The sequence below is a fragment of the Pieris napi genome, chromosome 19 (genome assembly GCF_905475465.1).
Source record: "Pieris napi chromosome 19, ilPieNapi1.2, whole genome shotgun sequence".
In the NCBI taxonomy this organism is placed as follows: Eukaryota; Metazoa; Arthropoda; class Insecta; order Lepidoptera; family Pieridae; genus Pieris; species Pieris napi.
In genome coordinates this window covers 596,458-620,753 of record NC_062252.1, presented here as the reverse complement: position 1 = coordinate 620,753, position 24,296 = coordinate 596,458, and the positions used below count along the sequence as shown (strand labels likewise).

The 24,296-nt window shown below is 32.9% G+C and overlaps 1 protein-coding gene and 1 non-coding gene across 38 annotated transcripts in view; both read left to right on the top strand.

Annotated features, from left to right (window-relative positions):
- LOC125059015 (twitchin) overlaps positions 1-24,296 on the top strand; it is a 120,861-nt gene that overhangs the window by 38,519 nt on the left and 58,046 nt on the right. For 22 of the 37 annotated variants that reach the window (XM_047663109.1, XM_047663120.1, XM_047663123.1 and 19 more), the window contains 29 exons: positions 240-416; positions 559-765; positions 1,205-1,249; positions 1,806-1,847; positions 2,569-2,601; positions 6,344-6,485; positions 7,421-7,657; positions 7,865-8,001; positions 8,404-8,520; positions 8,913-8,996; positions 10,988-11,113; positions 11,222-11,651; positions 11,966-12,071; positions 12,410-12,570; positions 13,382-13,520; positions 13,997-14,211; positions 14,469-14,800; positions 15,191-15,374; positions 15,576-15,700; positions 15,966-16,143; positions 16,282-16,406; positions 16,797-16,823; positions 18,014-18,173; positions 18,737-18,870; positions 19,300-19,471; positions 20,281-20,432; positions 20,910-21,060; positions 21,602-21,710; positions 23,840-24,036. In XM_047663109.1, the coding sequence (XP_047519065.1) occupies positions 240-416; positions 559-765; positions 1,205-1,249; positions 1,806-1,847; positions 2,569-2,601; positions 6,344-6,485; positions 7,421-7,657; positions 7,865-8,001; positions 8,404-8,520; positions 8,913-8,996; positions 10,988-11,113; positions 11,222-11,651; positions 11,966-12,071; positions 12,410-12,570; positions 13,382-13,520; positions 13,997-14,211; positions 14,469-14,800; positions 15,191-15,374; positions 15,576-15,700; positions 15,966-16,143; positions 16,282-16,406; positions 16,797-16,823; positions 18,014-18,173; positions 18,737-18,870; positions 19,300-19,471; positions 20,281-20,432; positions 20,910-21,060; positions 21,602-21,710; positions 23,840-24,036 (4,444 nt within the window). The remainder of the gene's footprint in view (positions 1-239; positions 417-558; positions 766-1,204; positions 1,250-1,805; positions 1,848-2,568; positions 2,602-6,343; positions 6,486-7,420; positions 7,658-7,864; positions 8,002-8,403; positions 8,521-8,912; positions 8,997-10,987; positions 11,114-11,221; positions 11,652-11,965; positions 12,072-12,409; positions 12,571-13,381; positions 13,521-13,996; positions 14,212-14,468; positions 14,801-15,190; positions 15,375-15,575; positions 15,701-15,965; positions 16,144-16,281; positions 16,407-16,796; positions 16,824-18,013; positions 18,174-18,736; positions 18,871-19,299; positions 19,472-20,280; positions 20,433-20,909; positions 21,061-21,601; positions 21,711-23,839; positions 24,037-24,296) is intronic. The other 15 variants (XM_047663126.1, XM_047663146.1, XM_047663128.1 and 12 more) reach the window with 13 other exon arrangements.
- LOC125059457 lies at positions 22,926-23,087 on the top strand. Its single transcript, XR_007118666.1, has one exon. It is a non-coding gene; the product is annotated as a U1 spliceosomal RNA (small nuclear RNA).

Here is a 24,296-nt window from a genome sequence, read left to right as displayed (position 1 = left end):
TTTATATTAATTGTGTTCGTAACTTCTAAAAAAATCGATATTGACACACAAAGAACGAAATATGTTAAAAAATAACGGTTCCTAATAATAGTGAAGGTAAGTTATGTAATAACTATAAATAACTAATGTTCAAGGTAATTCAGTGTTTAGATGGAGCCTGGAGAAATTTCAAAAGTTTATTAAAGAAATGGGTAAATTTGTAATTTTGTACTATGGTTACATTCTTTATTTAATTACAGAAAGTGGCTCACAAAGAAGTAGCGGTAGAAGAAGAGGCTAAGAAAGCAAAGGTCACTTCGGTGAAGAAAAAGGCAGAGGACCTGCCTGAAATTGCTGACTATGATAGACCTGATCTAGAGAAATATGAGAAGATTTCGCCAACCCCGACTACCAGGGAAAAACCAGAAAAAGAGCCGGTACTTAGCGAAAACAAAAACTTACGATTTTAATAACGATATCATTTCTCACTGCTAACAATATTAACAATAGTCTTTCGGTGTCCTTACCTTTTTCTAAATATTTTGTATTATAAAGTCTGTATTTACATATTTTGTTTAGCAGGCTGAGAAGCCTAAAGTGCCCGAAATCAAGGCACCTGAAGAACCACCAGCAGCACCTAAGATTGAAGTTATTAAAGAGAAGTCACCAAAACCAGAAACGCCTCGTAAACCATCGCTATCACCAGCTCCTCCAGCAAGACGTGGGTCTCTCATTCCTCCGCCGGAGGAAATGGGTAGACGCCCTTCACTCTTAATCAGCGACGAGGTATTTAAACTTTTATTTTACAAAAATAAAATTGTTAATATTTATTTTAGCAAAATGATACTATTACAATGAAGGTAAAATGTAGATACTGGATATTGTAGTGTCTGATTATAAACTTTTTCATGAATATACTGATACAAAAATATATTAATTATATCTCAAATGCTATTTTCTATTGGTATATTCAACAATGTTTTTATCACAGTGTTTAGCCCCGTAGATACCCCGTTCTGTCAAGCCGAACCCTTAACAATAGTTCGTCCTAGAATTTTTATGACACTAATAATACCTACACAAATGTTAGATAAGTGACCCTTGAGCTTTAGTAACGGTTGAGGTTAGTTCTTTGATTAAAGCTTCGTCCTCAAATCCCTGCTTCTAGACTAGATGTTAGGGTAGTACACACACAAATTAAGATAGTAAAAAACGTAATTCACAGGAGAATAGAAAACTAAGACCTGGTGAAGTGATCGAAGAGAAGAAGGTAATAGCAGATAATCTGCAAACGTTTAATGAATGCTACTCGTTATTCTATGCCGTTGCGTCATTTAACTATATCTTGGAGAAACCTAATTTGCATTTCGCGGTTCGCAATACTATTTTTATCAACAAAATTTTCTGACTAATTACATGCACTTTAATCAAATTTATTGAAAAACTCAGTCATGTAATTCTTCAGTAAATTCCTTCGCTAGAATTTCTCGTAAAAGCACAATTCTAAATGCACACACTTTTGCAATTCGGAGCACACCAATAAACTGCACAGCTTGTTAGCACGTTTGCACACAATAACGGTGAAAAATATCTCTAAAGAAATTGAGTAATTGAAGCAGGTTTTTTTGAAAACTGATCGAAAGGGTAACTAACAACACTTTAACAAGAAAATTGAGGCCAAGAATAATTTAAGCACTGCTGGTGAAGTCATTGCACTTAATAATGCGACTAGGTATATAGAATAGGTTGGTCACTCAGGTTCGGCGGCAGAGGTAGATAGGCAAAACTGTCTTGAAACGATTACTATCAGTATTTTTTAACAACAGGTCACGAAATTACGGCCAGGCGAAGTTTTAGACGAGAAAAAGGTGAGAGTTTGGGTCTGGTCAGTTTTAGGTGGTCGCTGCTCGCTTTCGCAAGGCATTTTGTTAAATTTTACTTTATCTTATTTTTGTCGGCATTTTTATTTTAATATTTTTGCACTTTCAACTTGGAACACTGTGACACTAAAACATACATACAATTAGTCACTTATACAGTCCCACAGAAACTATTAGAACTAGTAAAATCTATCAGAATTAAGCAAGTTTTTATAGCCTGATAAAGTGTTCTTCTACTATATATTACTACAGAAATCTTTCCTGTCTAAGTCACATACCTTAAAGCCGCTTAGCCGACTGCGAAAAATGTTGCATATCATTTTTCAAGCAATGTAGTGACTATTCCTACTATAAGAGAACTAAATTTTCTGACGTTCTCTTCTGGCACCTTTTAATCATGAATGGCAGTTCTTACATAACAGGCTTAATCTTCTTTATTTATCTTTTAATACACATTTTAATTATTTTAAGAACTTGCATCTATAATGTGGCATCTAACATACTCACACGAATGTGACTTTGCACACAACGAAACTGTACATAAGGAACTATTTGATTTGCACGACTGCACACTCACAGACACCTAGGTATAAGTCTATAGGTTTGACGAAATAAAAATTGACTGCAAATGAAGAATGAAAAGCACCCTCATTTACATTAGCACATTAACTGAATGTCTTACTAAACTTATTATTTTTTTCCAAAAAAGAAACGCGGCAGGCCGGGAGAAATTTCAGAAGAGGTATACATTGAGTGAAAATATATGTTTAAATCAATGTTATAGAGAAATTAGATTCGTGGCTAACATGGATATGCCAAGTGATTAATTCAATAAATGTACAACACAACTCAAACAAACCAGTAATAAGACTGAAAAGGGTTTATTATTGGTTAAAATTTCTTGAAGTAGAACGATATAGATTTAATAGTGCAAATAATACCTTCTCGTCCTAACAGTTTGGTCAACCATCATATGTCCTAACAAATGCATGGTAAAAGTGCTGGAACAAAAAATTTACTAGCTACTACAGAATAGCTGCAGAAAATTTATTGTTCAAAAAGTGCTATCAAACGCCCACGCTGTCCTAAATATTTTAGACATTAATGCACCACGCTTAAGAATGTTATGACGCTCATTTCAGTTATTTATTATTTAATAATTGAGAAACACTATGTCTTCCTAAGTGGTAATTTGTCTTTACGTTGATTTATGTTTTTAACTGTTAAAGCATGAATGAAGTCTGCCGCAAAACAACGAGAATCACAAATATAGTTTATCATTAAAGCAATAGCAAAAGAGAATGTTATTGTTCTAAATCCAAATTTACAGTTACGCAAATATGGATGTTCTTCAGATAAATTATATAAAAATACTATAAATATTAACTATAATATAAAGGAGCCATTTATAATAACTCTTAAATATTGCATAGCAGCCAAGACATACACGCTGCCCGAGTACCACACACTCTTTAATAGTCGAAAACTTGCCAAAGTTCATGAATTATTGCAGCTATCGTGTATTGTAAAGACGATATATGTCTTACAAAATCAGCTGGCATATTGCATTATTGATCTGACTAATAAAAGTATTTGTTGTATAAGCAGGTGTTCATCGACTACATCAAATCAAATGCAAAGCTTTTAGAGTAGCGTTTGGTAGCGTTAGCGTTAAAACTACCCTTTTACAACAAAGTTTATCCACGATAAAAAAGTAAATAAATATGAATGTATGATGTTATAAGGCACTAGATGTATAGATTACTAATGTTGAAGCTCTTAAATGAGAATAAATGCCAAGTATAACGTTACTAGACGAGACTATTATTAAAAACAAGGACAGATACAAATAGACAAGAACAAATATAAATCTGATTGATAGATAACATGTATAGATAGAAATACCTGTGGATGGCGCGTGGGCCGACCGCCTGCTATCTGAGCTGCAACAATACTGGTATCTGAAGAACTTTTGGCATTGATGTTGATTCAACATTCGACTTTCGGCGCCTTTAAATCAATTTTGACACATGCCATTGAGGAAAAATTAAACAAATTTTTTCCTTGGATGGTTTTGGGGCGAGCCTATTTTCCGTTTATTAGAATCAGAGCAAAACTGCGTATCGAATTCGATATGATACTAAATTTTACTTATGTTTACAAACATCGACGCAAGATAAAAAAATCTGTTAAAATCGGAAAACTAAATTTTTTATTATTGATTTAGGTATTTATAGGCAAAACGAATAGATCACAACAAAGCAATTAAATCATATGTTTACATATGGACAGTTTACAGTGGGACAATATTTAAAAAAGGACACATGAAAGGAAAAAGTGCTCATGATAACAGTGATTAACTGTAAAGATATAAGAATAATATGTGGAAAAAAAGTAACAAGTATAAAAAGTTGCGAAATGATTGTCGAGATAAATATTCTGAAACATTGACATAGTTTTACTTATAGTAATATGATGGACAATGTCGCTCTATTGTCGGTCAAGACATTGAGATTGTTTTAGACGATTCAAAGATCAACAATTTGGCTCTTAATTATTGCTAGAATTAAACTTGTTAAGTGATCGTTTATGATATCGTTACTAGAAATGATAACGATATCGACTTTAAAAAAAATAGATAGTTAAAATAAGTTACAATCCTTCTCACAGTACCTTCATGTTTCATACCAAGATCTGAAGGATTAAGAACCAAATTCATTACTCAAAACTTAAAAGGCTAGTGACGACAATTTGGTACAAAATAAAACTCTAAATATCCACATGGATACCTCACCTTAATCTGATAATTAATTGAATTGGTCTGCTGATTTGTGCTGAGCACAAATAGACGCGCCTCCCCGCTCCTCATCCCTCTACTTTGGAGGCGACTATGTCCGCGCGACCCTTTCAGTCATTTGACATTCGCGCCAATTTTTAGATGTAACGAATCGAACTGCCCAAATCGAACTTTTTTAATTATTTTGTAAGCTCAAGCATTTAATTCCAGATATGTGTGTTTATGACAAAGGAAACGAATCAATAATAAATTGATTGAAATAATACGTGTAATTATGAAGTGACTGTGAATTTGTTTCGAACAGTTTCTGTTGTTTTGCGGTTGCTTTATTATGTGTAACAATGGCAGCTGTTATAAAAAAATCTAGTAAATCAATAACATCATCTTCTGTTTCTACTAAAACTGTTACATCTTCTGCTACTGGTAAATCTGTTACTTCTACTACTGGTAGTAGATTATCTGTAACTGCTATAGATTTTCAGCTTGATGTGGTAAGTACTATAAAGCTTACTTTATAATTTATGCAATTCAACCAATGTATGAACTTCGTAGATCATTGGCGTACGCGAATAATGATTATTTATTTCGTTACTAATTATTTCGTACAATTATTTTTTGCCGATTCTATAATATTGTGGTATTTCATTTAATATCTAGAACTAATTGTATATTTTTGTATACATAATATGGATAAGCTCATTAAAAATCATTACTTCGATTGACCGTTATAATAAAATTTAACTAGTCAAATTAAGTTATTCTCAAATTTTATATATTAGCATATGAAAAATTCAACAGACTAGTATGGCGGAAAATGTTATAATTTTATTATTCATTAAAAAAAAAAAATAAGTAGGTATATTATACGATTATGATATTATAAATTTTGTATCTACCATTACCATAACATTGCTAAGGTAATATTTCTTTAAGTGACGTTAAAGAATTTATGATTGCCACATTAGCACTTGCGCTACATATATCAGGAAGTCCAGTATTCATTGTCGGGTCGACTCATTTGGCGAACGAATATGATGTACAGCATCTGTCAGAACACAAATAAAACGATATTTTTAATCTATATTCAGACGCCAGTGTTCTAAAAAGTTCTTATAGTCCTTTAATTGTTACAGTATATATATGTAAAAAAGTAACTGAACAAAAATGTACAAAGACATTTTTTTTATTAATCAAACCTGGATAAGAGATAGTAACAGCAGATTATATCTATATATTATACTATTCGTGATACTAAGTTTCACGTTTTATGAATTTCTCAATCACACATTGTAGATTGGTTTATGTTTAAATACAAGAAAATTAACATTAAATACAAGAAGTATAAGTGGTGAAACACTTTAGAACATATATACTAAGGTTTTAAATTTTTTAAGTAATAAATTTAGATTTACTACTTCTCAAATCAAGGCGTAGCACGAACTAGCAAGGTAGTGTACCTTGCTTCTTCTTTTCACTCTACGCCACTCTTTTTTATCGCAAGTATTTTATTTACGAAAAGATTGATTGCAATATCGTTTACTTAGGTTTGATTAATTATTACCTTATCGTCAAACTAAATAATGTAATGTAAAAATCTTTATGTACATAGATCACTTATTGCTATTAAATGTCAATTAACATCGAAATCTTTAGCGACTACAAATATTCACATTGATATCTGATATAGCGAAGAAAATCCGGTGATTCAAGAAGACCATCGATCCAGGACTTGGAGGACTTAATCAACAAGCCTTCAACACCTCTTAAGCCTTCTGGAAATGACGGCCCACCAATTGTCGAGGCCCAAGAGAACTACAGTGCCGTTGAAGGTTATTATTTTTTCTTTAATTGAAAATCAGTGTCATTTTTTATAATTCAAATCTTATATAACGCGTATTATTTTTTGTGATACTATAATATTTACTCATGGTAGTTTAAATATTGAAAATATAATTCTACAACGTTGAACTACGAAGTCTAAGGCTTTACTTAAAACTACAATTATAATTTCATTGGTTTACTTTTAAATTAAGTATGATTGATCTAGTTTTACTTAGTAATTGACAAAATACCTGATTTATATTGAAACGTTATAATTTTTACCTTTTGAGACAGGTGTTGCAATATTTAATAAAATTACTAATATTCTATTTTTACAAGTATCGATACAGGTAACCAAAGAGCTGTGCCAAATTCCAAGTCGATAACAGAGTAATTACTGAAATAAACAAGCGTGAATGATAGATATATTATATATATGTCGGCAGTATATTGATTCTAATACATTCTGAGACGTTAACACCTATTTCGTTGCTACTTATAATGTAGTTTGTCTATGCATACTCTGAATGTTAGAGATTTCATATATCTGTGTCGATACAAGATTTTCTTATATCTATAACAACCTACCTATTTAGGTAGCTAGATAAATCATTATCAATTTGAAAGTAAACCTTTGAATGAAATTAATATTATCAGATATTTAGATATAGATGTGATTATTTTAATATATCTGATCTTTTCTGTTTCGCCCCATTTCAGACTCGATTTATATTACTACTATTAGAATATGGACTATAGTTTACTATAGTCCATATTCTAATTTGAATCTCGTCTTGAGAAATATGTCATCAAAAAATGTTTTGACAGCTCTTGAAACGAGATTTAAGTTTGATTGATGTTCTATTTGGGTTTTCAAGTAAGGTATCTTTGTAAATTGTCGTTTAAATACATATTTTCTTACGTGAATATTCCTTTAACACAGATCAAACTGGATACATCCAGGTTTCGGTGGAGGGTAACCCACCACCAACATTCAAATTCTACAAAGGTGTCACTGAGATTATCGAAGGGGGTCGCTTCAAATTCGTCACAGATGGCGAAGCGGGTCTCGTTACGTTATGTATGAGAAAGGTTAAACCTAATGATGAAGGTACATACAAGGTGGTTGTTAGCAACATCAATGGCGAAGACTCAGCTGAAACACAGCTTTATGTCTCAGGTGAGATGATGGTCAATACATTAAATACTGATAAGGCGAAAATTGCTATTGATTACAAAGTAACCGATAGCTCACGAGCAACCCTTAATATTTAGATTATTCTTACAACAGTTAGGTTCTTTTTCTAAACTAATCTTTCTGCAATTTTTAAGTCCATATTCGAATTAGAAATGCTTAATTTAAAATATATAATTAATATTTAAACAGACGCCAGTGGTATGGACTTCCGTGCTATGTTAAAGAAACGGAAATACAAAAAATGGGACGAAAACAAAGGTGATCCAAACTGGGGTGATTTGAAGGAGGTTGAAAAACCTCTACCTGCTCTAAAGAAGGTTGAAAAGGTAAGAATAATATTTGAATTGATATTGTAATTGAAGATGGTGATATAAACTAAATAACAAATAAACTAAAACACGAGCACAAAATCGAAACGATTTCAATCATTTGTTATTGGATTGTATTGGAAATTGAAAACATTTCGAATTTATGTTTGATTAAAAAAGTAAATAATAAAAATATGGACGACTCCATCAGGCAATTACTTTGAAACAAATTATTTAGGCATAATATTTGTGTAAATATTAAATTGTTACAAAAGTATTCACGTTTGATACTCTATATATTAGTATAACTCAGTCACACTCCACTTCTTATATATACATAATATATATTATTGTGACTAATGATTGTAATTCATAAGATAAACGAGAACACCGCATGCATCATTGTATATTGGTTCTTAGGGATTAGAAACTGGATATTTTGAAGAAGAAGGCAATATTGTGGTTGTGTCAGAAGGTCGAGAGATGCTTAGATTTCCGGCACAGCGCAGAAACTCCTCAAACTGGTCCTGGTTTAAGGTCATCAGTTTTGTAAAATTCGTCATTTCATTCCACTTTTCACACTAAAGAACACGAACGGTAAAGAGCTACCAAGTGTTAATTTTGTTTCCGTACACTGCTTCGAATTAAATACTTTTAGCTGAGAACTTTTTGGTTTAGTACATACTATGACAATGTCATACGATTGTTATTGTGAATTCTATGCGTGTTGTGAATTTGTTCTTGCGAAAATTATGGCTGGATTATTTAGAAAGATAACCGCCGCATTTTATGTAAGTAAATGGAAATCGATGATGAACATACGACAATAAATATTCGACAAACACATAGCTTACATTAACATAGCTTACGTCATAAAGAAATATACAATTTAAATGGTACAAAATATATAAACTAACTATAAATTCTAGGGTATATATCAAATTCGGAGACGAATGTCTCTACCTGAAATAATACCCGATTGGCCTGACTTGATGGAGGCTGTCAAAACGAAGGTTCGATAAAAAGGAGGTTTAAACAAGAAAGATAAAATTTTAGAAGTTCTATTCTATTGAAATCCAAAGCCATCTAGACTCCACATAAGATTTTGGAGCGGAGAAACAAAATTTCAATAGGAAAGAAATTCTATTTAAATAATGGAATGAGATAAATTAAATAAATTTTTAACTAAACCTGTCCTTGAAAGTTGTTATCATCAAAACCGTAACTAAAACAATTAAAATAAGACAATTGCAATAACATAGACGAATATTTTTTTAAAATTTTGATGATAGCAATTAACAAGCGATTTAAACAAAATGCATCATAAACTGAATTTTAAATAACTCGCACACGGTTTTGTATCACCTCTTCACTTTTCTTCTTTAACGTTTCCAGGGTGAGAGTGGAATGAAACTGATGATCATTCACTCTTTTCGGTCTTATCTTCCTTTCAGGTTGTGACGTCAGTTTGAGGAGCTTTTGTCAAATCTTGATTCATTTGTGTCATTAGTACGACCAACGTTTACGACCTTATTTATTAAAGTGTAATTAAATCTCCCAATTTGACTGAAACATGACATGACACAAGCTGATTCTGATGTTGACTTATAAATTGTAAATTGGAAGATAATACTATAATCTTTCGGTCATTAGGTTCCTATTTGTACATCTTAAGGTGCTTCTTAGGACAGGACGGAGGGATAAGCTTGTTTAACAAGTTTAGACAGTTATACATCAGAATTAGCACTAGAATAGTATGATGGCGTTTTTTACTGCAGTTCTATAAACTTCTCTGGTAATGCTCTAGCATCTGAGTTGGTGCTTAATCTGATGCATTCGGTGTATGCAGATTTTGGAATTTTAAAAATTTAAATGAAAAGCACTTAAAAGCAGTTACACTACAATACACGTAACGCCATTTACACATAGTGGACTGCTAAGATAATTTAATATCGAGTAAGTTAATTGTAAAGAAAGTTCAGTAAGGTTCTCTGAATGTGTTGTAGAGACCCTCTAGTAGAAGACAGTCCTTGGCGGACCTGATTCCGGATTGGCCGGTGCTGCACTCGTTCAAAAGAAACGAGGTTTGACACCGCGTTTAACGTCGTTAGATGACACAATGCATCTTGAACTGTGACACAATGCACCACACGAAACGCACAAAAATGTTCACTTTCACACCTCGATCTCGATATGTCCGGGACCATTATAAATTAAATACTTGTGCTGATATCGAATAATTTACCTCTGAGTACCAATTAATTATATTGGAAATAGAATGAATGATAGTTTGAGGCCAGCGCACGCGTCATCTTCTTGGACTTGGGTTTAATCTTAGTCTATTAAATCAGACTTTCATTTAATTAATTGTAATTGAAATTAAAGTACAATTGACATTGGTACATTAATTGGAACTGATATTTGTAACAAAGTACCTTAGATGTCAGCACAAGGGTGATTTACCCGGACTGTATGATGGCGCACATACACCTAGTTCAATATAAAGAGAGCACAACTATTGAACCCTTCTTATCTTTACTCTGTCAATGGCAGCTCTTTTGCACTCTCAAAATCTATAGTAGCACAACGCACTGAACATGGCACAGTGACATTTAAATGTATCAAGATATCTGCACTTAAAAACTGTGAACCTATCACTTTCCTTATGCAAAATTTGGTTCATAATTTTTTGCACATTCTTCGAATTGAAATAAATTCCAATTTCTGTACAGTCGCATGCAGTTTGATTTGATGAGTGACAAAAGAAATAAAAGATATCTAATTGTCCTTGGTTATCTCATCAAGTCAAGTGTTTACTCTATTTGACATGCATTGGATTTATACACTTTTCGTACTGAGTGAACGTACACACATTTCCAGCGTTCTAAGAGCAAAGGGGTCAATGGTGGACAGCACCTAGCTTTTGTCTGAAGAGCACCTTGTTGTATGCACCGTTAAACAACAGTTAATATTCGGTCATTTTATTATTTACCGCATGTTTCAGAAACAAGAGTCCTTCTTGAAGCCACTTGTAGACCAAAATGCTAAGGAGGGCAAGGACAAAAAGGTTACCTTCGAGGCGATTTTCTCGAAGCCAAATTCTAAACCGAAGTGGTTCTTCCGTAAGGATGTAAGTTTATATTTATTAAATATAACATCATCTATATAGTCAATGGTTATTTAAGTTAATTTTAATTTATAAATATCCTTTAAACGTATGAAATGTGTTTATCATCAGGAACTTTTCCCTGGCTCGAAGTATAAGATGACAAATGAACAGGATTCGTACAAGCTGATTATTTTCAACCCGAAAGTGGAAGATACTGGAAAAATTACAATTGAAATTGGTGGTGTATCTTGCACTGCTTTCCTGCAAGTAGAAGAACCAGATCCCACATATAGCTTCACGAAGCATTTGAAGAAAACTTTGACAGGATACACGAAGCATGAGGTGGTCTTGGAGTGTACTATTTCAAGCAGTCTTGCTATTGTATCTTGGTGGAAAGGAGAAGAAAAGATCGAAGATAGCGATGATATTACCATATCAAAGGATTTGTCTGGTGTTTGTAAGTTGATCATAAAGAAAGCTAAATTGGAAGATGCAGCCAAGTACTCTTGTCGAATTGAGAAGCAGAATGATAAGACTGAGTGTGACTTGAAGATTGTGGGTGAGTTAGGACTTTAATTTTAATAATATATAATAGTTTATGCTTATTTAGTAGTTAAAATACAACAGCGTAATAGGGAACGCTCCTAATACGCATCCAATAACATCTAGTAGTTTTATCTACTGAATATTAAAAAAAAATGATTAATTACTTTAGGTTTACACTTACAATATAAATTTCTTTTAGGTATATTACCGTAGAGTATAAATATAAACCAATCATTCGTCTTAAGCAATTAAAAATACTATGAACAGTTGAAATTTTGAAAGTAGTGGTTATCGTTATTATTTCCCAAAATTACAAATGTGTTTCAGAATACCAATACAAATTCACCAAGGTGCTGAAGTCACAACAAGCTATTGAAAAAGACACAATAACATTACTCTGTGAGCTGGACGATGCTGCTGGTGATGTTAAATGGTATTTGACTTTTCATTTTATACAGTTGGCGTAAAAGTAGATTTAAGCGGGCCTTAGACGGACCGCGTGTTGCGAATATGAATTTAGTATGGAAACTGCAGATCGCATATTGCAGTCGGTCTTGACTGCAACATGCGGTCCGTCTATGGTCAGCTTTATATTCACTTACTGACATATTATCTGTTTTTCCTGCCAAATTAATTATGAAATTCCATCCGGGATTTACTAATAATTTAATCAAAAGTATGCCAAGATGTGTCTTATGTATTGGACGTCATAGAAGCGATACATTTTTTGATAACCAATAACGTGAAAATAATAATTTTTAATTAATGTAGGTACAAGAACGACCAGCCCCTGAAGGTAGACAAACGTATATCCATAGTAAAGGAAGGTCGCAAGCGTAAGGTCATAATCAAAGATGCCAAAGTAACGGATGCAGGCCACTTCAAGTGTGTCAGCAACGCTGATGAAACTACTTGCGAATTGATAATCAATTGTGAGTATAGATATGTTGTAATATGTGTGAATTCGCGATAGTGAACATATGTATGTAGAAATGTAATTTTCTTAAGAATTAGTGATGTCCTTTTCGTGATGATGGCAGAACTTCTGTGTTCATAGATTATATTTCTTAGAAGAATGTACACTACAAATTTGTGTCTAAGGTACTACAGTAGCAGTAATTGTTAGATACAATTTGAATGCTCCAAGAGAAAGTTACACATGTCGCAGCCAACTAGCTTTAAAAGCCTAATAATGGGCTGGCTAATGCTTAGGCCATTCGTACGACAGAGTGACTTTGTGACAAAGATAAAAAATATGAAACATCTGATATAAAAAAATATTTCTTAAACATTAAATTGCTTGAGTCAGTCACAGCTAAACTCACATTATTATGGTCACTATACTCTTCCATTATACTTGTTGTTTTTAATTAAATTTTTGAAAACACTGTCAAAGTTGTGGTTTGCTGACGCCGATGGTTTGAAAAGTTTCGTTTCGAGTTTGAGAGCAGCAGAAAGTGAAAATGAAACGTCATCCATCCATGTCATTTGCCTAGCTATTTGATCAACTGGCTATCTTAGTTAAACGGCGCTGTTTAGTTAAGAGTCTAGGCTGTTAATTGAACGGCTTATTAAGCTAGTTGGCCGCGACATCCACTGTACGTAGCCATCGTAGAATCAGTAGTTTCAAATAAAAGTTTTTTTTTTGCTCCTTAAAGCAAAAATATACATCATTATATTAATTAGCACCGACACATAACTTCTTTTGTAAGACGTCGAAATATATATGTCGATGTCTTCCAGACTCTAATCGCTTCAACAAGAAGTTGAAGGATACAGAAGCAATTGAAAGGGAAAAGGTGGTTCTGGAAGTGGAACTCCAGGATCAGACTGCGGAAGCCGTTTGGTCTTTCAATGGAGAGCCCATTGTTCCCAATGAGAGGTTAGTTACTATGCCTTATACTATTGTTATTACAAAATAAAACTACTTTCTATAAACGCGTATTCTTTACGTTACGTCGACATTGATTGCTTTACTGCCCTGCTTTTAGTCTTTCACAATCGCTTTTATAATGGTTAAAGAACTTTCATTTTAATCAGATATCATTATGTTGTAATCTAATTTATTGTGAGACATGCCATTTTCAGTTATATTTTTGATTTTATTTAATTCTAGGGATTTTTTTTATCTATTTGCCTTCAAGCATAAGGAATAAGACTGAAAATAAACGGCTATCTCTCTCTCTTGAAAATCTCTATCAGTCTTAAACTTGCAACTTCCACATTTTTTGCAGTGTTTCTTTAGTGCGTATCTGTAAATAAGGTCTATATATATATGTGATTTGTATAAGCAAATGTATGTACTTATTCGTTAAAATTGATGTTTACGAAGTGTCTAAAAAGATTTATTATGTCTAGGATTGAAATCAAAAACCTGGGTGGCGGTAAGCACCAGCTGATCTTTAACAAGCTGGAGATGGAAGATGATGGAGAGATTCTATGTGAATCTGGCAAACTTCAATCATCATGTAAGCTGACTGTGAAGAAGGGAGAGTCCAAGCCAATGATTGAGTGTCCCGATGAATTCCACGGTACTGCTGGACATCCTTTCGTTATCGAGGTGCCTTATAAAAGTAAGTAAAAATTACTTGTTGCTTTTTATATCAAAATATCTATGCTTTTTACCAGAAAGAGCCTAACATAGAGCGTATCCCTTATAACATTAAAAAGGCGTGGAGTAGATTAATCATTGCTTATTTTTGTGTATTGGCAACCACGCCTTTAATCACTAACAACGCTCTTATTATTTAGAAAACCTTTAAAACAAAAATCCTACTTTTTTATTAATTTTATTCAGATTGAATCATATCATATTATACCTTCTTTTCAGTATCCGGCAACAGACAAACACAAATTGAAGCGAAACTTATCAAGGACGGTAAAATCCTACCTAACAAAGAAGTCGAAGCCGTGGTTGAACAAGAAAAGGTTCTATTCAAGATCAAAAAGCCAGTCAGAGAGGCATCTGGAAAGTACCAGATCAAACTATCGAATGCTCAAGGTGAAGACTCGAAGGACGTCAACATTTGCATGCAGAGTGAACCAACAGCGCCACAGAATGTGGAAGTCAGCGAGATCTTCCAGACGTCGTGTGTGGTCACGTGGAAGACGCCTCAAGATGACGGTGGTTCACCGATCATCAAATATATAATTGAACGACAGGTAATACGTGGCAAATACTGTGCTTAAACACACCTTAAAACAAATCATTGATAACATTACAATTCACGGGATTACAATCTAATATTGCATTAATATTCCTACAAGAGATTTTACAGATAGTATTTGTTGCCCCAGTCAACTTGTTATCATAAGTTCTAGCCAGTTCTTCTTGCCCCTCTACGCACTTGACTTGCGAACTGGTAGTAAATGTAAATTTAGAATTCATTTAATATATGTTCTGTTGACGTTCATAAGTTTATATGGTTATCTATATGAATCAAGTTATTTTGAGTTTGAGTAATCGTTAGGTGAAAAATCTGGTCACTATTAATTATAATAATTTCCTTAATTTGGTTATATTTGCAGAAATAAGAGGTTTATGTTTTCCAGGATCTGTCTCTAAAAGCAGCGTGGGACAACGTTGGTGAAGTTGCCCAAGGAGAACCAACCAAATACAAAGTGGAAGACCTCATTCCCAAAAAGACTTACAAGTTTAGGATACGTGCGGTTAACAAGATTGGTTCTAGTGAACCGGGACTCTTTGCCAAGCCAGTTTTGGCTAAGGATCCTTGGGGTAAGATATGCGATATGACTTGCAATTTGATTTAATTTTGATGTGAAAACTGAAATGGCTATTTAAGCTAAAAACTTAAATAAGCATGATATAAATATTCAACGAAGTCATAGCAGATTTTGTCTATATACTTACATAGAATCAATGGAGGCATAGGAAACCACATTTACGATATTTTACACTAATAATGTCTTTTATTAGATGAACCATCCAAACCCAAAGGCGTGGAACTCACAGACTGGGACAAAGACCATGCAGATCTCAAGTGGGAGAAACCAGACAATGATGGGGGCGCAACCATCACTGGATACCAAGTGGAATATAAGGTAAATGGAATATCACCTAACATGACGAAGAAAATTAAAAGACAAATTTCTTAGCAAAACTTTCAATGAAAATGACAATTATTAGAGCAACATACAAACTGAACTTATTGTTGAATGACATTAATAAATGTAAAATCATTAATACTGTATAATTATGTATGTGCACTTACAAGTAAATACAAGAAACATTAATTAAAGTAGCAGTCGCTGAATGCATATGAGGGAAAAAAAGAAAAATGTTGTAACTAATGTAATAAAATTTTAGGAGAAATTCGGCAAAGACTGGGTGAAGGGTGTGGAAGTATCTGGTGATACACTGAAAGCAACTCAGGATGGACTAAAAGAGGGATGTACCTATGAGTTCAGGGTTCGCGCCATCAACAAAGCCGGTCCTGGTGAACCTAGTGACAGCACTAAGCCTATTATCGCTAAGTGCAGATTTGGTGAGATTCTAGCAACTATTATATATTATATCATATATTTTTCATTACAGGAAAACTATATGCTTACTTACAAAAACGAAATATTTCTCTATTACCTTAAACTTCAACATAATAAAATATAAAACTTTATTTTTACAGTGAAACCATACATTGTTGGCGAGGGTCTTCAGAGTATGATCATCAAGAAGGGACAGGTTATCTCGTTTGACATCAAGTATGGTGGTGAACCAGAACCTGAAGTGAAATGGATGAAGGGTGAAGAGGTAATTACTTTTAATAATTATTTTAAAATGGAAAATATAATTAATGTAGACAATGGAGTTGAAAAAATTATGGTATTCCTATGAAGTGACATCCTCTAAGTAGAACTAAGGTTACTACAAAAGGATGAATGATCATCACGAAATTTCTACACCAAGGATGGCAAAAGGTGAGGTGATGAGTCAGAGATTCTATTACTACTACAGATATCTATAGATAGCTAAAGCACATTTGTGTGTATTATAGCTACGTTTTTACTGTAATTTTGTAGTAATCTAAGATTATGAAAAAGTGGCCCCAGTGTATACCCAACATATACAAGAACATTCCCATTTCCCAGTTTATAATTCTTCAAAATCCTTTATTAATTTAATTATTTTGTCCACCAAAAGAGACGCGGAAAGCCGTTCACGGAGAAGGTTAGATGGGTGAAAAATAAATGTTGTCATAATGTTCTAAACTGTACTCATTCTCTTTTACACTTCTATGTGGCTAACACTACACTTTTTGTACGTTTTTTTTTATGTTTAACTGAATTCAGAGTGATGACTATGCTTGAAGGAATCCTTGACTCTTACATTTACTCAAATGAACAATATTTAACGTAACATAAATTAGATTTGATGATATTGATATTTTAGTATAGCTTTTTTCTGCACGAAGCAGATTCGTAACATAATTAGTACCTACCTTTCACAATAGCAATACTAATGAATTTAAGACATAGTGTATGGCCAACTATAACGCTTAATCCAAAGAGTAACATAGAATCACCTTTATATAAAACTGGAATACTTCTGTAAAGAACCTAAAAGCAATCTAACTCTAAGTCATCACTTAAAAACCCCCCCTTACGGCGAATTCAGTCAAACATAGGCACTTTATCGCTATGGACGCGATAAACAGCTTTAGATGTTTAACTTTAAGATGTATTGTTACTATCGAATCATGATTAAGGTTCAATTATGTACAAAAATTAAAGCTTCTTATAATTTTGGTAAAACAATTAAAATAAAATTTAATTAAACTGAAAAAAATTAACTATATCGTCTATAATTTCGAGTCGGAGTATATATCTATAGTTTCGAGAAGGAGTTTTTATCGGAATTCGAGGAAAGCCTCTATTGGCATACAATGTAAAATAATTAATAATGCATCTTAATGAATGGAAAAGTGAAACAAATGAGTAACGATATACTCAATCTTCAAGAATCACTCAGACTGTCAATATTTAACAACTTATACTCACTAAACACTCGATGTTGTGGTTTATACTTCAAAGGACATTCATTTGTAATAATTAACGTGAATACATTTTCTTTATGAAGAAACAAATATTGTGAGTCGAACCTTACTACCAACCCACAAACAAATAATTTTTAGATGATTTTTTCTAATATTTTTATTTGGTAGCAACTCAATCATAAGAAAGTTCTAGCAACCTCAGCATCAGATATTACGCGTAATTTTTAGGACACCAATTAATATCTTTACACACCCCTCTATTATCACGAATTACATTTCTGTTTTAATTTAAATGTATTCACGTTAGATTTATGTTGCCATAACATACAATTTGTTTCCATGCTCTCATTATTAAATTATTCAGGAAATTAACGACGATGGCGAACGTATCACCATTGATAAATACGAGAGGAACACGGTTCTCACCGTAAGGAAGACCACGCGACCGGATAGTGGAAAATACAAGCTGGTGTTGACCAACTCATCTGGTACCTGCGAAAGTATTGGTGACGTCGTGGTACTTGGTGAGTATGATATCATGGATGCACGTACTTTATGGAGTCAAAAAAGTTATGTTTTTTTGTCAATAAAGATTTTCTTAGTAAACTTTTTTACACGGAAATAAAATCTAGACATCTAGTTTTTATAATATAACATATTTTATCACCGTTATATAAAACTGGAATACTTCTTAAAAGAACCTAAAAGCGATGTAACTCAACGCTCAACGTTATATTATTATTATTGTTACTTGTATAGTCAGTTCATAACCCTTTTAATCTTGAGAACTTGTACTACGATCGAAGCTACGAAGGTCCGAATTCGAATCCGATTTAAAGTAGCATCGTTGCTGCTTGCGCAGATTCAGCTAGAAGATTTACGCCCTGATACGGCCTTGTTGTTAGATCGGATTAGAAGTGGTAACCCACTTTGATAGGACAACGAACATAGCGTATAACCCCGAAATGATATAACGAAACAAACACTGTTTCGGGTAGGCAAAATAAATATTAAATTATATCTACCTGCTACAGATAAAAAAACATTGAAGCCTTTTAACATGATTTCATATAATATTTTGTTATAGATAAACCCAACAAGCCTAACGGTCCGATCGAAGTTACGGAAATCCGCGCGGAGAAGGCGACAGTCAAATGGCAGAAACCAGACGACTGGAAGGGATCCGATATCACAGGCTACACGCTGGAGAAACTCGATATGGTGAGTGAATTAACCTAAAAATACCTTCATTTAAAAAAGGTCGGTAACGATAAGGTCTCGACTTTGTATCGTGTGTCTGTTTCTGTTAGTAAAGTTTTATATATACATACAATGTGCTATTAGGATTATTATACATGCATTAGCTATTCCGTTCCCTCGTCATGACATTTTCTTTTATCTTCGCACATAAGCGTAGCACATTATAGCGCGGAGAGAATACTCCATGCGTGTAGAAAGCCTTATTAAGTACTAATTTTCCAGATTGTATTACATAAGTATCTAGATAAGTAGTTACTACAGATAATTATTAGAATAATTATACAAAAAAAATACTATTTATTTTTATGTGTATCTAAAAGGCAATCAAGGGAGTTTAATAATAATGTCAATAATAGGTATATTTCTACTTACAAAATACAATTTTCTCAGGATACCGGAAACTGGATCCCGTGCGGCGAGACTGGTCCAGAACCGACTCAGTTTACCGTTACAGGTCTTACCCCCAACCACAAGTACAAGTTCAGAGTTCGAGCCGTCAACAAGGAGGGAGAGTCTGAACCTTTGGAGACTGATGGATTCATCGTTGCGAAGAATCCATATGGTATGTTGGTTTTTAATCACCTAGTTCAATTAAAGTAATTTCCTATTCTTTGATGTCCAGTACAGTCCACGTCCTCAATAAAAAAACAGGGTTTAGAAGAACTCAAACTCTTTTTGTCTTTTTGTGTCACAACTTTCGCCTACAGAAACTAGCAGTTAAATTTTAGGGTCAATGGAGAAATGTTTATCTTAACTTACGAATAAATCAACACATTCACGAATTGATGATATGATAAATATTCCTATATTATAATGATTTAATGGTTTTTTTTTTTAATTAATGTCCATTGACCGACAAAAACAACTTAAATGAACAGCTGTTATTGTTTTATAAATCATTTGTATTTTGTTGTCATTTGTCAGTAAACCCGCGAAAATTAAGAATTTAAAAAAATTAAGATGACGTTACATTACAACTTATATTATTATTTATTATGTATAAGGTTTTATACAATCGGCTGATTACTCATAGTGAACTTTTGATTTTATTTTAATAACTGCGAAATTTTTATTCGTTATAATTAGCACCATTCACTGATTCGCAGTGTTAAGAAATTTGTTTTGATAAATGAATCGTTTTATGCCTACTATGTACTTAAACGTGAGTACTGAGTTAATTTTGTACTTATAAATTAGTTCGTGTGATTTAGTAATTTAGGGGATTAAAATATTTAGTTTACAAGAAAAATATTTTTTAACTGTAAAAAAAATCATATTAATAAACAAAATCATAGAATTCGATAGAGTCTATATAAAATACGTAAAATTAAATGTTAGATGAAAGACATAATGATTTTTTTCTTGTTTCAGATCCTCCAAAGGCTCCAGGAAAGCCAACTATTATTGATTATGATAATATGTCTGTGACCCTACAATGGGAGCCACCAACTGACAATGGTGGTCGCGCGGTGATGGGTTATGTGATTGAGATGAAGGACAAGTTCTCACCAGATTGGATAGAGGTATGACTTAATTGATGTTCTAATTATTTACATACTTATATGATTCTTGGTTGTCTCTGACAAGTTTCTTAACTGTATTTTGCATTACTAGAAGCAGTATAAATATATTGTACATATATTGTATTGCAATTACAGCTTAAGGTTTTATTTTCAGATACTTAATGTTATTTTATAATATATTTAATAAAGCAATTTTATTTAAATTATATATTTGCTCTCATCTTAATATTTTTATGACATTAGTGTAAAATAAACAGTTTTTTCAGTGGAGTTTAACAAGACAGAATAAATAGTTGTATTTCTTTATTGTTTTTTTATATAAGACAGATTAGTTATATTTATTTTTATGAAAAATGAACATTAGTTCCTATTGCCCTTAAAAAAATGTGTATATTTATTAATAAAAATATTATATATTATTTAATCACATTTTCTATTGGTGACAATCAATAATTCAGTTTGCAATAATCTATTCAGGTTGTTAAAACAACAGACACCAAGACAGAGGCGAAGGTGGAAGGTCTTAAAGAGAAGATGATCTACCAGTTCCGAGTGAAAGCATACAATAAGGCTGGTGTTGGTGAAGCTTCTGAGCCCACCGCAAACCACCTCTGCAAGCATAGGAACTGTAAGCAATATTCTTTTTTATTTGATATAAAAACAATAGTAAGTAGATAATCACTTTCGGGCAACACACTCCTGGAAATGTGAGTGCCATCGGCAGCGTTATCACTTAACATTAGATGAACCTCCTGCCCATTTGCCTCCTGCTACATAAAAAAATAGTTTGTTGGTGCAATTGATTGCCTATTATTTAAATATTGAATAAAATTGGATACCAACAGATTTTAATACTATTTTAATACTATAACTTTTCTTTGAGTATTTTTACCCACATAACTGCTAGAAACTGTCATGCTCTAAAAAACTAAAAATTATTCAGTGTCATACATCTTATTTATTGTAGAAGTGGTTACATTATAACAACAAATTATATAAAAGGAGAGTCTCTCTGTCTCTTAAGACATATATTTTTTTTAAATATACAGTTGTACAGTAGCAATGTAGGATTGTGGAATAACACCAAATTGTTTTGTTTAAGTAATAGTTAGCATGTTTAAGTGTGCATGTAAATTTGTGATTTTTATGTTATTATGAATGCTTTACAGTGAAACCACGCATTGAGCGCAGCACCTTCAAGTCTGTGATAATCAAAGCTGGACGTACACACAAGTGGTCAGTGGATGTTACTGGTGAACCTCCACCAGAAAAGACCTGGTATGTAACTGCTTATGATTCTAAAATATTGAATATTTTTTACCGACTCTCTTAATTAGTGAGTGTGACATTTGAAGGTTTAAAATATTAAATTTTACTGCTAAAAATCTATAGAAAATTTAACATCAAAGCAAGTTGATTAAAGATTTTTAAAATTGACCTTAGTTTTCCTTACAGTTGTTAAGATATAAACATAATTAAATTTTTGTTATGTATTGTGACTGACCTGTGCTTGTTAGGTTATGTTATGTAAAAGAGATTATTGTATAAATGTTATAAGTATATATTATGAAGTAATACAATAACCACTAAATTATAAGTCCACTATTTTGACTCTCTTAATTTTGTTACTATTAGTTAACAGCTCATATTTATATTGCATTTCAAATATTGATATGTTAAATCTTTTTAGTTAACACAGTTTAACTATATTATTATTACTACGCCCTTATTACTGACACCCAGTATTATATATATAAACACTTATTTAAGTTACATAACCTAACTTGCCTAAAATATGAGCCGGTTTTGGTAATATTCGTTGTTAAGTGTTAACTATAAGAAAATAGTTATGTATATATATAAAAGAAAGTCGTGTTTGTTACAACACTTATAACTCGAGAACGGCTGGACCAATGTTAGTTATCTCTTTTTTAGTGGATTCTTCTCCGCTCCGAATAGCAGAATAAGTAATAAAATATCAGATAAGTTATGAAATAAAAAAAAAAATTAATTAATTTTACGAATGCAAACAGCATGTGGTGCCATCTATTGATAAAATTACGCATATAAAATAAACCTATAACTTTCTTCTTGCGCCAGATAACAAAAAAAAATGTTGTAAGTATATCAAAAAGTACTTTAACATGCAGTCTTGCAATATTAGCGCTAGAGAGAGGAGGCCTAATGTGTAAAACCGTCATTCTTTTTTCGCAATGGCAAGCAATAAAACATTAAGCGGAACGAAGTTCGCTGGGTCCGCTAGTTAATAAATAAAAACCAATTCGTAAACGTAAGTAAAAGTAAACGCCATCTAGTAAAGACATGAGTAAGAGCAATGACTATTCTTACAAAGGGACATACTACACTTCTCTAAATTAAAGTTATAGATAAGCAACCACTAGAGGGCGCTCTTTGCTAGCAAAGGAAACCTGAAACGCGGTAGTGTTTGTATCTTGGATGCACTTATAAGCTTCGGGCGAAGCATCGGAAAGCATACTTACCTGGCGTAGGGGCTACCGTGATCAATAAGGCGGTTCCCCCAGAGCGAGACTTCTCCATTGCACTGCGGTTGAGTTGACCTCTGCGATTATCCCTAATGTGGATAACTCGGACGCGTAATTTTTGGTAGTGGGGACTGCGTACGCGCCGTCCCCCCATTATGAACTATGAACAGTTAACTGTTAAGACTTTGAGTTAAGTGTTATTAAAGTAGTTAACTTATCAAATTAGTTTTGATTTTACTCGCTACTCGCTAGCTATGACTAGTGGTAGTGATTAGTGAATAGTGATATTTTGTGAAACATCTTCAGTTCCTTTACACGTAACAGCGATCTGAACTTAGAACTACGAAGAAAACAGTCGCTGCAGTTCGACGAACAGTTCTAGACACGTTTCTTTATGGCATATATAATTGCAAATTACTGATAATATCGTAAACTTTTTGGTTTATTAAAACACACTGAACAAAAGAATGCGTCGCACTACCCTTATGTCCTCTCTTAATATCAAACTCGTTATAATATAGAAAACTGCTCCAGTTAGATTACCGAACACATACATAATATTACTAATTATTAGCCATTCGTTAAGACATGGAAACTCCGTGACGAAACGAAGTTTTGACTGTATCTGCGAGTATATTTAGCTTTTCTTTTAGATTCTCTGCGAGTGTATAAGATTTTTTTAAATAAATCAAAACTTAACAAATGTGAGAAAAAGTTTATATCTTTTAAGTACTTGTTTGTTCACGGCTAGTTGATCTATCAGTAGGTACAACAAAACATTCGTTACGTTAACAGTAATATTCATTAAGATTATATCGTCTTCAATACAGCGTTAAGTCTTAATCATTTATTCGCGGTACTTGTGGGTAATTTAAAAATAAAATTGTTATATATTTTTTCTAGGTCTTGGCGTGAAAACATCAAGCTAGTAAACACAGAACGTATTAAGATTGAGAATCAAGATTACCATACAGATTTCACAATCGTGAATGCTGTGAGACGTGACACTGGCCAATATACCTTGAGAGTTGAGAACTGCAATGGTTTTGACCAAGAGACAGTTGAACTTACAGTATTGGGCAAGCCCAGCTCGCCTAAAGGTAATTTTTTTTTATGTAACAGCACGCTCATCTGATGCTAATTGATAACGCCGCCTATGGACACTCACATTGTTAGAAGGCTCGCAAGTGCGTTGTCGGCCTTTTAAGAATATAAATTTAATTTGATAGCATACAGAACTTTTTGACCTTGCGTCTACTAAAAGCTGTCTCCGACACTATCTGTATCTTTTCGCAGAGTGAGTTAACAGACGCGATATTGTATCTTATATATTTAATATTATATTTTTAATTTCGACATT